Below are 16,175 nucleotides of genomic sequence, written 5' to 3' on the forward strand. Positions count from 1 at the left end.
CTTTTCTCTCATTTCCTAACTTTGTCTCCAGTTTTCTCCATCTTTCTCTCTCCCTAAGTATCTCTTTCTCCCTTTCTATCATTCGCTGATCTTCTCTTTTTCTATCTCCGATTCTCTCTCTCCTTTTAATTCTTTGATTTTGTCACTATCTCTTATTCCCCCTTTATATCTATCAAAATCTCCCTTTCTCTGTCTTTAATCCCCCCTTTATCTTCATCTCTATATCTCCCTATCCCTTTCCTTCTACAATTCACTGTCCCACATTCTCACCATCGCTCTCATTCCCTCTATCTTCCTCTCCCTTACTCACCCTCACGCTCTCCCTCTTCTTCTCTCTTTCACTCACTCTCTCCCTCTCCCTCTCCCTCTCCCTCTCCCTGTCCCTCTCCCTTTCCTTATCTCTTGCATTCTCTCTCTGACAAAACTAGGAACACTAACATTTGTTTTAAAAAACAGCATCTTGAATTTGTTACGATATGAGAACTTAAAAAAAGTTATATTATTATTGTAGAAATACCTTAATATATTTTTATTGAAACCTAATCGTTCTACCCTCTAACCAAGTCCTAGAAAATATGGAAGTACACTCTGTTTCATGCATGTCATTTTAATGAAATTAATTCTAAAAAATGTATTAAATCAATTAATTCCTTCCCTTTAAGAACGAATGAATTCAGTTATGTCACCCAATGAAATGAAATGAATTACCAAAATTAATTCAGTACAATCTCCTCCTCTGATTAAATTGCCAAATGAATTCGTTAAATCATTCCAAATTTTTTTCTTAAATCTAAGCTACAACAATGGCATAAATGCCATTATCACTAGATTTAATGACTGTTATATTTATACTGATAGAATTATACTGAATATGGTGTTTCATGACTTGTGATTCGTAAATTAAGATAAGGTCATACTGAATTAGATTATTTGAAGTAAATTATACTTTATGCATAACAATATTTTGCAATTTAGAGCATTTTATGCAATTTCCAAATAATTATGTTCTTTCTGTGCGAATTTCTTCGTTTGTGTGAATTTTATTCGACTGTTCGAATTTGTTTGTTTTGTTCGAATTTGGTCGTTTGTTCGAATTATTTGGTTTGTTCGAATTTGTTCGTTTGTGCGAATTTTGTTCAATTGTGCGAATTTATTCGGTTGTGCGAATTTTGTTCGTTTGTGCGAATTGTTTGAATTTTTGCACATAAAAAGAACAGCACACCGAACACACCCCTGTGCGGTCCGTTTGTGCGAATTTTCTGTTCATTTTAAACGAACAGAACATAACAACCATGTCTACTTGCGTGTGTATGATGGAAATATATGTGGCCGGCAAGCCAATCACACATTCCATATCTCGTTCCATTTTCATTAATACAACATATTCATTATAGTGCACGTGTGATGGTTATAATGAAGTCCATGAATACATGATCGGACTTAGTGAATTATGATGAGATCATAATGCGGAGATCACTAGTCTTTAAGCATGTGTTCTAAACATTTCTATTCAAAGGATACGCGAGAAGGACATCAAACTATCATGATAGAATAGCACTATCTAGCCTCACTCATATGATGAGTATGGCCGGTCCCGTAGCCATTAGTGTGGCGACACTAAGGATAGATAGTGGGTGCTCTTTAGTGGAAAGAGTTCACTGAATTGATCCGCGAATCCCTGAATGGTATTATACCAAACTGTCAAGCCGGTTGATACACGTCACGGTGGTGTAAGTGGTCCTTAGAACTGAGTCACCAAAGACGTCTTGTGGACGGACGATTGTACTTTGGCTATGGCCATCGAGTCTTTACTCATGGAATTCTAAACGGTCTTAGTTGGGTGCATCAAGAAGTACACGAAGACGATTGAGTGGTCAAGATGGGATCGCCCACCCTCGGTATAAGAGGTGACAGCTCAAGGAAGATGATGTGATGAAGTCCTTGGCCAAGGTAGTGAAATATCGGAGAAGAGTTCTCCGATGATTTTCGAATGCATCAGTACTAACTCGGATGACCGATTAGGGTTTGACAGTTGACCATACCCTAAGTCGTACAAGGAGCGTCAAGTCGACGACGGATTATACATACACGGTAACCGATGATGAACAAGTTCCATGAGTCAGTCGATACACACTCCTTTGTATCTTCTAGGACACGAGGTGTAGCTTGACACCCCACGTGTTGGAGTCTCGACCTATCGATTGGGTTAAATCAATCCGACGTTAATTAATCTATATGATGATATAGTTAATTAATTTGGAAGGCCAATAAAGGTTATTGGGCCGTTGGAGTCGTTGAATAGACTGATACATGGGCCTAGAGGGTCACACGCAAATGGTCTGTTAGACGTTGGAAGATATACTTAAGTTTTGGGGGTTTTATGAAAAATACCCACTTAGTATAAATAGGGGAAGGCCCTGAACGAAATTCACTCAGGCCAGAATTGTTCAGGGTCCTTTCCCTTCTTCTCCACTCTCCCTACACCCCTCCATCCCTGATGTGATCGGACGACGTAACGACGTCGACGGAGAAAGAACGGGGCTCTTCAATGAGAAGGAGGAGATCTGACGCGCCGAGGACCGCGTGGATACGTCTAGAGGCTGCACATTTGAGCAGCTCGACTCGTCTCGTTCCGGGATCGAAGAAATCGCGGATGCGATCCGTGAAAAGGTACTCTTTTTAATGGTTTTTGTCGATGCCGTTCGATTCGCAAAAGTCTTCCGCTGGGCATCGTTTTGTTCTGCTCATCCAAGTCAAGGCCTCAGAATCCATGATAAGATACAAAGGGATGGGAGAAGTGAATAAATAGAAGTGGCCTAACTCTTCCAATCATTGGATATAATTCCAAGGGATTGGAGGGCTAGGATTTCATGATTTCCTGCCTAGACCCATGACTTCCAGTCATTGGATATATTTGAAAACAGATCATTCAAATTCAAATTTTTGGTTAGTTCCACAATGAGCTTTAAAGAGGTTTGAATGGACTTCTAGAATGTTCTTCTTGTGTTTTGGGCCTTCTCTCATCATCCATTTTATTTCTAATTTCCTCCCATTTGTATCTTAAATTCACCATTATATTTACCTAAGTCCTGTTTATCAAATAAAACTCCAAGAAGATGAGAGAAATCCACTTGACTATACATAATCAAGTAGGGTAAGTCTTAAAAATCAATAAAATATATAAAAAAAGAACTTAGGAAAATAAATCATAAATCTATCATTTTATCCTTAAATGGTGAAGAATGCTAGTTCAAATCTAACAGTATTTGTTAAAAGTTAAGTATAAAAGCATAAATTTATTGATCTAATTTTATGTTATCAACGCCCAATGGGCAGGTCTAGTAGGGCCCATCTTCCCAGATTTCTCTTTTGAAGGTCCACAACTCCACTTGATCCTCTCAAGCCCCTTTCTAGAATCACTAAGATCCAAAAAATCTCCAATTTAAGAGTTACCATCTTCTCATTCCTGTAAATTTCTGCACATGTGAAACTATCGAAAACTCATCAGCACTACAATTCTTTGAATTCAAATAAGTCAAGGAGTTTGGTAAAAAATAACCATAATGTGCAAAAATTAAAATTTATAGCTAGTGCATAAATATTTAGTTAATTCAGGTGATAACATGATAAATTCTAATTTAATAATACCAAAACATCTAAAATGTATGGAAATATACATGCATTTATCTATCACAAGCCCATAAATTTTGAGCTCAATCTGACTTCAGGATTAAGAGTAATTAATAAATGAATATTGACCAATTATGGCCACTAGATCAATATTTATTTATTTAAATTTTACATGCAATCACGTGTTGCCTCCTAATTGGCAGGCAAAATTTGGAGTCTTTTTGGCACCTCCTTGCTTGGCACACCAAGTACCGCCTTCATGATATTAAGAGAAAGTAAAAAACAACAGAAACACATTTTAAAACGCACGTACCATTGTGTTTTTACTAGCTTCACCCACTCAAAAGTTGCCACGTCACCTCCCGAGTGTGCGCTTTGTAGGTGCAGCACGGGCGGTGCACTTACCGCCTAAAACAAGTAATTCTGATGACTGCATTAAAGATGTTACATTCCGCTCTGAAGGTCGTGATTTCGCCATGTGATGTCACTAACTCAATTTCTTGACATTTTATTCAAAAGTCCCTGCTTTAATTTGCCCTCACAAACAGACGTTGCTCAAAAGTAATTGTACATATACCCTCCGCTTTCTCTCTCCTCCATATTTCCCTAAAAAATATAGAAAAGTCTCAAACTATTTTTAATTGGATATTTATGTCTGCAATGCACAATCGAGAGTTGTTTAAGGGCATATTTGCAACCAAAATTTCAGAAAAGTCTTCCCGCCTTTAGAAATTGATTTAAACTACTATTTTCTCTATAATTATATTCTTTTTCATTTTAAAAAGGCATTTCCTCTTCGAATAAATTCCCAAAAAAATCAATAAAATTATAGAAAGATCTAGTAATTAATCCTCATATTAATTAACATTAAAATTAATTTTAAACCTGTTATTTCCAGTTAAATAGAGTTATTCCAAGCTTAAATAAATTCCATAACAAAAAAATTAGGGTAAAAATCAGAATTCACTTGGAATATTAATTAACATGCAAATATACGATGACACCCCTATTTTAAACCCTTTAAATAGATAAAATGTACTAATTACTTGAATTAAATACCAAATTTTGGGTGTTATCAGCATCATGTATCACTGTGTCATAATGGCACTTTTTGTAATGATTGGAAAGGTCATCATTGGTCACAACCATGGACTGGCCATGGCATGTGCCAAGTCCAAACTTAAAACATAACAATATAAAGATCTTTTTTATTTCCATTTTAATTCTGAGGGTTGAAATTCTATAAACATTTACTCTGAGAAAATATATTTTATTATGGAAATGACGTAGGAAAACTACATGACATACTAGAAAATAGAAACAATTAGAATATCAATGAAAGATAGATTTTATCATATTAAGCTTCATAATATACAAATATGATATTAACATTTAACAGTTAGCAGTATCAGTGGTGCTATTTATAAGTTTTTTTTCTGGCCAGGCTGCTAACTGGGACCATTTGTTGTAAAACTTTCATGGCACTCTGTTCCCATGTGTCTGAATTAAGAGTATACCAGGACTCTAGGCTTCAATATTCTGTCCCCGACACACATGGTTGTAATAGATTAAATCCTAACAGCCCCAAATAGATTAAACCCTAACACTCTACTTTTCATCATATCTAGATGTAATCCAAACTCTCTGTTTTTCATATTATCTTTCCTGCCTTCCTATGCCCCTCTCTCTATCTTTCCATTTCCAACTATCAATGTTTCGATTTCAATTGAATATTAGCCGCAAATTGTAACAGCCTACCTTTCTTCTTTACTGGTTTAATCTCAAATTAAGTCCTACTGGTTACCTGGAGAACTCATTTGTCAATCCAACAGATGCATTCTGGCATACTGTTGGGCAGCCGTGTCCAAAAAAGACTCCCCTTGCCAATACGTTAGCTTGTATGCCTCGTCCCTTTCTTGAGCCTGTTTACCGATTTGACTCCTCACCCACCTGTTGACCCACGTGGCACATTGGTCCACGTGTTTAAGCCAACAAATAGCCAGGCCACTCTCCTGCTTGGGGCGGAAGGAGAGAGAACGAGGTTTTAAGGAGGACGCCTGAAGCGGAAAAAGGAGAAAGACAGCTTTCAGGAGAAGGGTATTTTCTTCTGCTATCCTGCACGCCATCGTAGAACACGATCAAACGACACATTTGAGCTCTTTTCTTCTACTTTTGAGTTTGATCCAGAGAGATTTGTTTTTCACACTTCTCTGGTTGGAGAAGATCATCTTACAGTGCTCAATTTTTATTGATGTTTTCTTTTGAATCTCGTGTGTTCAACTTATGTAAGGGAGTGAGAAAGAGTGTCCCTTTTTTGTTCTTATGACGTTTTGAAATGCTGCCCAACTCCACCTTGCACATCGAGGGTCGAATTTCCGCCGTCTGTTGAATACACGAGTCAAGCGCAAGGGACACGAGTTTAACAACAAGATCGGCGTTGTGGCAACTTTCAGTTGTCCGTCTCTGCACTAAAAGATTATTCATATGATTTTGGGTTTTACTTCTGCTCATCCCCTGTTCATTGAGTTCAAATCTCGAGAATTTACTCGAGATGTCGGCAATTCGAACCCAGGAAAAGATCGGGCGGCAGAGCATTGGTGTTGTCGTATTTTGCTGACTAAAGAAGGTTTTGTTTCTTACGGATCCTTGTCCCGGGCTACGGACTTGGTCGAAATACCTGGAAATATTTAACGGGCGATTACATTGCTATTAAGACCGCCTTTTCTAGAATTTCACAAAATAGTGGCCGATTTCATCTCCTCTGAAAAAAGTATTCGACCGACTCGTTGCTTAGAATTAGTCGTTAAATTGTATGAAGAAGCCATTTGTACAGAAAAAAGGGATAATACATCCTGTAAGAGATATGCAATCAGGTGAAGCGTCTCCTCTGGATTTCATTTGCTATATATTTCCAAACATCTTCCCAAAATTTGGTTTCAGTTCACATATACTGAGCCTCTTCAAGATCATGGCAGGGTTACAAAAAATCTGTACTAGAAATAATTCAACTCCCCTGCGCAATTCAATAGGCATCCAGACATTTCTAAGATTGATCCTGTCACTAGAAACAACAATCATGCAAACAAAATATCCGTCTATCCTCAAATGCCCTTACATTTCTATCCTCAAATGTCCTTAAAATAATTTAAGGACTCCCCGTGAGATCAATCATCCGTCTATCTTCAAATGCAGCTTTTGAGTTGCAGAAGAGACGTTACCTGTACTAAGAATAAGATTTTACGAAAAATTACCTGCACAATTTTAAACGCATCACTCCATATTAACTGAAACTGCACGGCAACGTTGGTACTTTCATAGCATATTGGGTTTTCCATCCAAGGGAATGTCCAAAGGCAACCATGAAGACACTACATTTCATAAGGGAACTTTGTATGCATTTGGAAAATCATTGATGGTATAGAGGCCGATTGGGCGGTATGGTTCTTAAAGTCTATCTTTACTCGAGTCGAAATTTAACAATAAATGATGGAAAGGTGCATCAGGTAAATAGCATCCATGAAATCTGCGATTATAGAAAATAATGACGAATGAGGAAGCAATCCTGTGTTAGGCCAATGGATAACCTTCGGTTTCGTGTCTTGCGCCAGCATCACCGCAATTCCTCTAACTTTATCGTCTATTAATCGAGGTTTCCTGTTTCATTAAAAAAAGTGGAAAACAACTCACTCAGAGGAAAGGAAACCTGGGATAGGAAATAAATCCAAAATGCAGTTAAAGATTGCCTTTTTTACACAATAATCTGTACAGTGCTTCATGTTTCTGTTTACGGACAAGAGAAAAACGCAGAAATTTTGCCATTTGTTTACGGAATTATTATCTCTTAGGCAGGAAAGGGCTTTGGAACCTCTAAAATTTCATGTGGTGCAATACAGTAAAAAAATAATTAGGTAAGGCTAGCCATTGGAAATTACAGATTTATAAAAGACCATGAGCTTATGACAGTAGAAAATGGTTTTGATCGGGAATTTATTTTCATCCTAAAGTACATCTATCTTTGTCGATGGAATGACAAATTCAGTTTAGCTTTCCAATACTTTCCAACACGAAATGCCTGTTTGATAGATATGATTGTGCAAAGTTCAAAAGTAACACACTGTTATTCCCGGAACGAGTAAAAAAATGAAACTCCACCGTCAACAAAAAAATTTAGACATCTAAACTCTTGCTCATGTTTTTATCTAATTTTTTTTTGTTGGAGCCTCTGATTGATGAGGACGATTTGTTGATCTTCGCGTATATTTTCTTTGTCAATTTGAGTCGTCAACACAGAATCTTGATGCTTATAATTCATTCTGCAGGCTATTCATCATCTGGACAGTACAACGTGTGGCTCATGTACCAAAAAAATAAATCATTGATTTCAAGTTACGTTATCGGCAAACTCTTTAATTGAATAACTTTAGTGAATCAAAGGCAAGTCTCCAACCCAACCGATTAAATACGTGAACCCACCGAAAGAAGATTATTGAAATTTACACTTCGAATTGATAGGTTAAGTAGAAAAAGAATATGGCCCTTAATGATGCCTAGTTTTCCAAGAGGAAGCAAACCACCACAATTATATCACAAGAAGAAGAATGGGGAAAACATCGTATATATTGATGAGGCCGATCACCAGCACATCAAAGAAATCCTTCCGAGGACAGAAGAAAAGACCACGTTAATACTTCTCTGTGATGGGCACGACTTCTTTACATTTTTTACGGCCTTATCCCTACAGTTATTTATATGCTCAATAGCTAAAACATGCATGTTGACCACAAAATCAAAGAGAGAAGGGATGACACTTTCCTTCTTTCTGACCTTGTTTCCTTCGAAATAATCCTGTAGAATATTTATCATTTGTACAGCACACCAAATTGTTCATCTACTTTGAAAAAGTCAACGACTACAAACTTGGTAAGCAACAAACTCTGCATTTCCAGAGCTCCAACGAACCATAAAAGGAAATTGTGAACCCACCGAAAAACCATTGCTGAAAGTTACCCATCAAATATTTTGGCCGAATTGATAAATAAAGACAGAGAAATTACGGCATGAACGTAATGTCTAGTCTGAAATGATGCTTCCTCCCCTACGGGATGCAAATCACCCCCAACAAGGTCGGTGTCTCCAACTCGTTCAAAGACAAGAATAAAGGAAGAAAATGTGCATCTTGTTAATGGGGATACCCATCACAGCGGCCGCACCAATTGAGATGCTCTTTACATTTCTAAGAGCCTAGTTCCTAAAAAACAGGTCATATTTTGTTCATTTAAAAGTACGTATGATCGCCCTGAAGAGATCAATGCTGATTTACGAGTCATGCATCATCCGGCAAGAAGCCACAAAAAAGAAAATATCAAAGAGGGAGCAGGTAGGATTTTCCTAATTTCTGACCTTGCTTCCTTCGAATAACCGAAGCGTATGATACTCTTCGTCAGCGGGACCGCCCTGGGAGGCGACCAGCCTCGCAAGCTCGTCGTCTCTATACTTCTGAAGGTACCTCCTGGAAGCCGAGGCGTAGTTGTTTAACCCAACATTCTCGAGAGCCCAGCAAATATCATCACCGTTGATCGTCTTCCGGTCCTCTTTCATGCACTTGGTCGCGGCCTCGCTGGTCACGAACCGGACGAACTCGGTGGCGGACTCTTGCATGGTCTCCTTCGCTTCCTGCGAGACCTTGGCGTTTGGCGGCAAGATCTTCTTCATAATCCGACCCACGTTTGCAAGTGGTAGCAGCAGATCGAGCTCCCCGTTGTTGTCCACGTAGGCCTCCGGGCGCGCGGGCAAACCTGAGGACCCGTCGCTCTCGTTTGCGTTCCCCACTTCGCTGCTTATCATCTCTCGGGGGAAGAAAGGAAAGAGCGACATGGGATGATGTCTTTTCAGATCTTACTCACTCTAGCTTGTCTGCTATTCTCTGTCGGACGGATATTCTTATACTCCATCACAAAACTTTTTCCGATTGGTTAGAAAATGGGAGCTCGTTTCTGACACGTGGCGCCGCAGAAGTTCACATATTCTGGATGACACTCTTAGGAATCTGAGTCCTCTCAACGTGACTGTGAGCTGGCTCTACAGCTCACCTTTAATGCAGATCACAAGCTGCTAGGTTTTGATACAATGCTGCTCGATTTTATCCTACATGTGATAGTCATCCCACGTTTAAAATGAGTTTCTGCGATGCTACGTCTGAATCTAGATCTTCTCGCGATTCCTGCGTGGGCTGTCATTACGATTTGCAACGAATGGCCTTGCTTCTCCATAATCCGAGCCATGTTTGCAAAGGGTAGCTGGAGTTCTACTTCCTCTTTGTTGTCACGTCGCTGTCGGTTGCGTTCTCCTCTGTATTGCCCTGGTCTCTTGGGGAGAAAGGACAGATCCAGTGGGGATGATATATTTTCTTCTCTTATTATTGCTTTACTTTTCTCTTGAGGATTGCTTTACCTTTTGTAACAATCACGAAATGGGACTCATGATGGAGTTGTCACGATGATGAATGATGATGAAATGAAATCAAATGTTCCGGAAGAAATAAAATGTTGATGACTAATCCCAAAGAAATGAAGTCCATTCAGTCCCCTTTTCGTCCGGACAACAAGCCTACTTTTGTTGCTTTTTTGGTCTTTGTTTCTCTCTCCCTTTCTTACTATTGGTTGCGAAATGGGAGTTTGTTCTTATAACCTTTGAAGGCTTAAGGAGACACCTCTAGGATTATCTAACATGCAGCATGATATTAGTTGCTACTTTCGTCCAGATGATATATAAGTATTTTAAACGTGCTTCATAGCTGGCTCTTTATACCGCCTTAAATTAATCTTTTATTTCTATTGATTTCAAGGCCGATTGATTTTGGACGCGTGATGCCCTGTGACAGTTGCCCACGTTTAAAACCAGGGCTTCGGCGTGTGATCTGCTGAGAAGATGTTACATCACAAAGTAGATCTTCTTGCCGTTTACTGTACGTTCTGTCAGTTTTATATAAATCTTTCTATCTGCTTAGATTCCATTGGCCCGAAAATGTCTCTATTCCTCTCGCTCTCTTCTTCCTCCCCCCTTCTCTCTCTATCACCCGCTCTCTTTCTTCCTCCCCGCTTCTCTCTCTATCACCCGCTCTCTCTCCTCCTCCTCTCCTCCTCCCTCCCTCCCCCTCTCTCTCTCTCACCGCTCTCCTCTCTCCTCCTCTCTCTCTCTCTCTCCCCTCTCTCTCTCACCCGCTCTCTCCTCCCTCACCCTCTCTCTCTCTCCCCTCTCCCTCTCTCACCCGTTCTCTTCCTCCCCTCCCCTCTGTCACCCTCTCTCCTCCCCTCTCTCTCACTCTCACCCCTTCTCTAACTCCTTCCCCTCTCTCACCCTCTCCCTCTTTCTCTCTCTTCCCCTCTCTCTGTTCTCTTTCTCCCTTTCCCCTCTCTCGCTCACCCATTCTCTCCCTCCTCCCCTCTGTCACCCTCTCTCGCTCCCCCTCTCTATTCTCTTTCTCCTTTCCCTCTCTCGCTCACCCATTCTCTCCCTCCCTCCCCTCTGTCACCCTCTCGCTCCCCTCTCTATTCTCTTTCTCCCTTTCCCCTCTCTCGCTCACCCATTCTCTTCCTCCCTCCCCTCTGTCACCCTCTCACACGCACACTCTCGCTCTACCTCTCCCACTCTCACTCCTCTCTCCCTCTCTCCCTCTATCACTCTCCCTCTCTCGCTCCGTCCCTCTCTCTATTCTCTCTCTCGCTCCGCCCCTCTCTATTTTCTCTCTTTCTATCCCTCCCCTCCTCCCTCCCCCTCTCTCACTCTCTCTCTCTCCCTCTCTGGCTCTGTCTCTACCTCTCCCACTCCTCTCCCTCTCTCTGTACCTCTCCACTCCCTCTCCTCTCTCTGTGCCTCTCCTCTCTCTGCCTCTCCACTCTCTCTACCACATCCACTCTCTCTCCCACTCTACCTCTCTCCCTATATCTCGCTCCCCTTAGAGCTGTAGGATGGATGACGTTTCATCATTTGTCCATTCTAAAATTGTCATCCGTCATCGTCCGGAGCAAGGGACGTACGGATCGCCCGTCCCGATACCAGTATCGGATTACGGAATCGGGAGGGATGCTGTACTGGGTACCGAAAATCAAATTTTCGGTATCCCTATTTTCCGATATCCGGATATCGGATAAGGATATCGGATATCGGATATCGGTTGCTACAGTACCGATATCTGATATTAGTATCCGTCCCGATGTCGTCATCTGCCTCCTTCTCTCGAGGAGGATGACGATATCAGATATCAGAGTTGGATATCGGATTTCGATATCCAACTTAGAATGTGGTATACAATATAATGAAATCATCATAGTGCAACGGTCGGAGAAGATTTACGTGGGCCAGCGGGTAAGCATAGAGCTTTCTAATTTGCTCTGTAGCTCGTTTAATATATGCAGCCCGAACATTTTTTTCTTTCCATATGGAATTACAGGATTCAGAATTTAACATTAAACTCCGAATCCTCTTGTCCCATATGGAAGAAATTAGAAAATTTTGAACTGTATTTATTGAACGAGTAAACTATATGTTAAATATATATATATTTTCAAAATATGTTACACGTATTATGGGCTAATAATATAGTAATTATTTATTATAAAATTATTAGATTATTTAATGTATATCCTACCTCGTTTCATATATACAGCTCAGAATTTCTGTACTCTTCCATATGGGACAATAGGATTCTTAGTTAGTGTTAAACTCCGAATCCTGTTATCCCATATGGAAAAAAATCAAAAGTTTAAGGTCTATATATTAAACAAGGTAGAATACATGTTAAAAACACATGGCATTGTTAGCATAAGTACCTATAATGATTATGAATATTGATTTTTTTCTGTTGACACTGAATCCGATATCTGGATATCGAAATCCAATATCTGGTATCCGATATCCGTCTCATCCTTACCCATTCGATATCCGTATTCACTTATTGGAAGGATATCGTCAGATATCCGATATCTGATATCAGACACCGTCCCATTTTTTCTTGGATATCGAATGTCCGATACCGGATATCGGACAGATATCGGATGGACAATCCCTAGACGGACAGATGACTAAACGGAGGGCTATCCGTCATTCGCATTAGTCATCTGTCTATCTCTCTCTCCCTCTCTCTCCTCCCTCCCTCTATCCGTCTCTCCCTCTCTCCCCCTATCCCTCTCCCCTGCTCTCTCTCTCTCTCTCTCCTTCGCTCTTTCTCCCCCCCTCTCTCTCTGATGGAGGATCATCTTGTCCGGAACGCACCAGCTCATCGTCAGCCACTATGCGGAGCCCGAGCCGACGTTAAGAACCCAAACTTCCCCTACCAGGTTTAAATCGCACTCGCGTCAAGTTGTTTTGTCTTGAATTCGTGCAGTTTTACTGTTTTTGGAGGTCCTTCGTGGTTTTACGGAGGCTCCTCCTCGCATCGTCGATTTTGTTTTGTCACCCATGGACAGTGGGGACGCCTTCACCTGCGCGTAGACATGGTCGTTCTGTTCGATTGGTGCGAACTTGAGCAAATTGTTCGTTCTGTTCGGATTTCCGAACAGAACAAATCTGGAAACAAACAGAACTTCGCACACGCTCGTGTGCGGTTCGCTTTGTGCGATTTGTGCGAATGTATTTGTAAAATATTTTATACAAATTAACAAACTTAGAACTTAGAAAGAATGCTTCCCGCTTTGCCTCCCCCATTCTACCTCATTTTCTCCTTCTCTCAAGCTCTCTTGAGTCTCGACGGCGGCCTGTGGACACGCCTCTAATGCGCCTCTAACTCGACGACGGCCTGTAGAAAGCTCTATCGAGTCTCTCTCTCATTCTCTCTACTCTCTATTCTCGCCTCTCTCTGCTCTCTGCTCACTCAATCACGGAGCTTCCCGACATTTTAAGGTATCCTCGCCCTTTTGATTGCGGGAAAAATCTATCTTGTATGTCTCGTTTTAGCTTTTTGAATCGATGCATTTGCTTGGAAGTTGGAACTGCGGTGATTATTCTCTAGGAAATTTGACTTCCTCTGCCGTTCCTGCGAGTCATTTGTTAGATTTCTGCCTCTTTCTTTTTCCCCCTTATGTTCAGCTTCATCCGACAAAGTCGTCATAATCGTCATCAACATCGTCTGTGGCTTGCGTGATGGTGACGATTTCTGATTTCATCATCTTCTTTCGTCGTCTGAGTGAGTTTTAACGTAGGAACGATGATGAAACTAGTTTTTCATTGTCATAGTCATCCTGGAAAGGAGAATTGATGAAGAAAATAAAGACTTGTCGATCGAATCCTGTAGGAATTTGCAATGTCCTCTGGGCCATTGTAAAGTGAGATGAAACTATTGATTTAAGGTTGAGTACGAGAGATCAAACTATCCAAGTCGCCCTCTATTTCTCACACTCCATGTGCTCATGCGCCTCTCTTCCTCTCTCTTTCTCTCTCTCTTACTTTTTTAAATTGTGTCTCTCCCTGTGTACCTCTCTCTCTCTCTACCTTCTTTGGGTTTTTAAATTTACGAATCCCCCACTGGGATTTTGGGTTTTGCACTTTGCTGTGCATGAGTATTTACCCATTTCTCTCCCCTCTCTCTTTTTCTCTCTCTCTTTCTCTTTTAAATTGTGTCTCTCTCTCTGTACCTCTCTTTCTACCATCTTTGGGTTTTTAATTTATGAATCTCCCACTGGGATTTTGGGTTTCGCACTTTGCTTTTTATGTGTATTCACCCATTTCTCTCCAATCTCTCTCTCTTCCTCTTTTAAATTGTGTCTCTCCCTCTGTTTTGAAGGTATGCTATCCGATTTCTCTCTCTTTCTCTGTTTGTTTGTCTACCTTCACGGGCTCTGTTTTGTTTTGGGTTTTCATATTTGTGGATCTTCTAGAGGGTTTTGTGCTGAGGATTTGGTGCTGATTAAAGTCTCTCTTTGGGCTTTCATATTTAAAACTCTTTTATAATTTCTCTCTCATATCAGTCTATTTATTTGTCACTCACTTTGAGCTTTTAATTTTTAAAATAGATTCTTATTTCTCACTTTCTTACAATTCTCTCTCCCATATTTTCTCAAATCTCTCCTATGCCTCTCTTCCATATCCTCTGACCTTATATACATATAAATATTCTCTATTTGCCTTGCACCTCTCTTCGTTATTTTTGGGCATTTATAATATTTCTTCTTCTTCTGATATCTACCTGTCCTTCCTTGCGGTTGGGGATTCATTTAATCGTGTCAGAGGGGGAGGTCTTCTGTGGAGAATTTATCCCAGATAAAAAACGAGAAATAGAACAGTGTGATTGATATATGACCAATCTAGTGGACTGATCAAATGATCCATAAGATGATCCGATCAATGAAGTTGATACAACAGTGTGACTGGTGATCTGGTTGGCCTGTTTTTATCTAATTGAACTTGATCCAATAAGGTGTTGCCACCGGGTAAGATTAAAAAAGTGAGAGAACGATAGAGAGTGATAGAATAATAGGAACATATATATGATCTAATATATCTCAACAGCATTTTTAAACAAATGTCCAGTTTTCAGAGGGTCGCCGAGTAATCAACTATTGGCGATCGAGGCTCACGACAGAGAGTGTTGAGGTGTTAATGATGCTGAAGTCATGGTACAGCAACGACGACCTGAGAGCAGATGAGGACGAAGACGGTGATGAAGAGGATGGACCATTTAACATACGTCTCAATGCACCGACGGGTTAGACTCTGTACTTGCTCCTTGCCTTGTGTAGAGAGCTCTATTATTTATCTTTGCCTTCGCTAACAAAAACTATGATTGTGTGATGTCAATTTATTTCTTTTTTCAACACGCAGATTAGCGCTCCACCACACAATACCGCCTACAATGATGGAAGAATCCCGTGGTCTAAATGCGAGATTCATCTGGTTTTTTTCCTCTCTCTATCATTATATGGTTTTATCTTCATCTCTGATTCTCGCTTCCTTATATCTCTCAAATTAGCTGATTCTCTCTTTTCGTTGCTTTAACCTCTCCACTTTCATATCATTCCGTAACTCTGTCTTCAAATCTCTCTTTCTTTACATGTGCAGAACAGGAGTACTCGTCATTGGGCTGAGGGCGCTACTCAGGATTCAACCATCGTCGAAACATATATTCGGCCAGGAGGCAGAAAGCTAGTTCTGCAGCTCAAAATACCCAGCCAGAAATCTGACTGGAATTTTGAAGGTTTGGGTCTGTAGAGGGACGTCAACTTTGAAGACAGTTATTTTCCTAAAAATGAGTACTCTTTAAGATAGACATGGTGTAACCACTTATTTTGAAGACAGTTATTGCTCCACTCTACTTTTCTCTCATTTCCTAACTTTGTCTCCAGTTTTCTCCATCTTTCTCTCTCCCTAAGTATCTCTTTCTCCCTTTCTATCATTCGCTGATCTTCTCTTTTTCTATCTCCGATTCTCTCTCTCCTTTTAATTCTTTGATTTTGTCACTATCTCTTATTCCCTTTATATCTATCAAAATCTCCTTTCTCTGTCTTTAATCCCCTTTATCTTCATCTCTATATCTCCCTATCCCTTTCCTTCTA

General features: G+C 40.3%; 1 protein-coding gene and 1 long non-coding RNA gene across 2 annotated transcripts; one reads left to right on the plus strand and one right to left on the minus strand.

Annotated features, from left to right (window-relative positions):
• Positions 1-6,946: 6,946 nt before the first annotated feature.
• Positions 6,947-9,633, minus strand: LOC144710664 (nuclear transcription factor Y subunit B-4-like). The gene is made up of 2 exons (XM_078584495.1): positions 9,031-9,633; positions 6,947-7,284 (listed from the first exon to the last, which is right to left on the minus strand). The coding sequence occupies exons 1-2, from the start codon at positions 9,502-9,504 to the stop codon at positions 7,261-7,263; spliced, it is 498 nt and encodes a 165-aa protein (XP_078440621.1). The 5' UTR covers positions 9,505-9,633; the 3' UTR covers positions 6,947-7,260.
• Positions 9,634-13,264: 3,631 nt separating this feature from the next.
• LOC144710672 (uncharacterized) lies at positions 13,265-15,856 on the plus strand. The gene is made up of 4 exons (XR_013583368.1): positions 13,265-13,527; positions 15,154-15,328; positions 15,445-15,516; positions 15,682-15,856. It is a non-coding gene; the product is annotated as an uncharacterized LOC144710672 (long non-coding RNA).
• The last annotated feature ends 319 nt before the right edge of the window (positions 15,857-16,175 follow it).

Source organism: Wolffia australiana, chromosome 1 (genome assembly GCF_029677425.1).
Source record: "Wolffia australiana isolate 7733 chromosome 1, ASM2967742v1".
NCBI classification, from domain to species: domain Eukaryota; kingdom Viridiplantae; phylum Streptophyta; class Magnoliopsida; order Alismatales; family Araceae; genus Wolffia; species Wolffia australiana.

Bases quoted from the DNA above. Each gene is read 5' to 3' on its own strand.
- LOC144710664 (XM_078584495.1), bottom strand. From the start codon at position 9,504: ATGTCGCTCTTTCCTTTCTTCCCCCGAGAGATGATAAGCAGCGAAGTG. The intron at 7,285-9,030 runs GTCAGAAATTAG...TTAATGAAACAG, and splicing joins GGTTATTCGAAGGAAGCAAG to GAAACCTCGATTAATAGACG.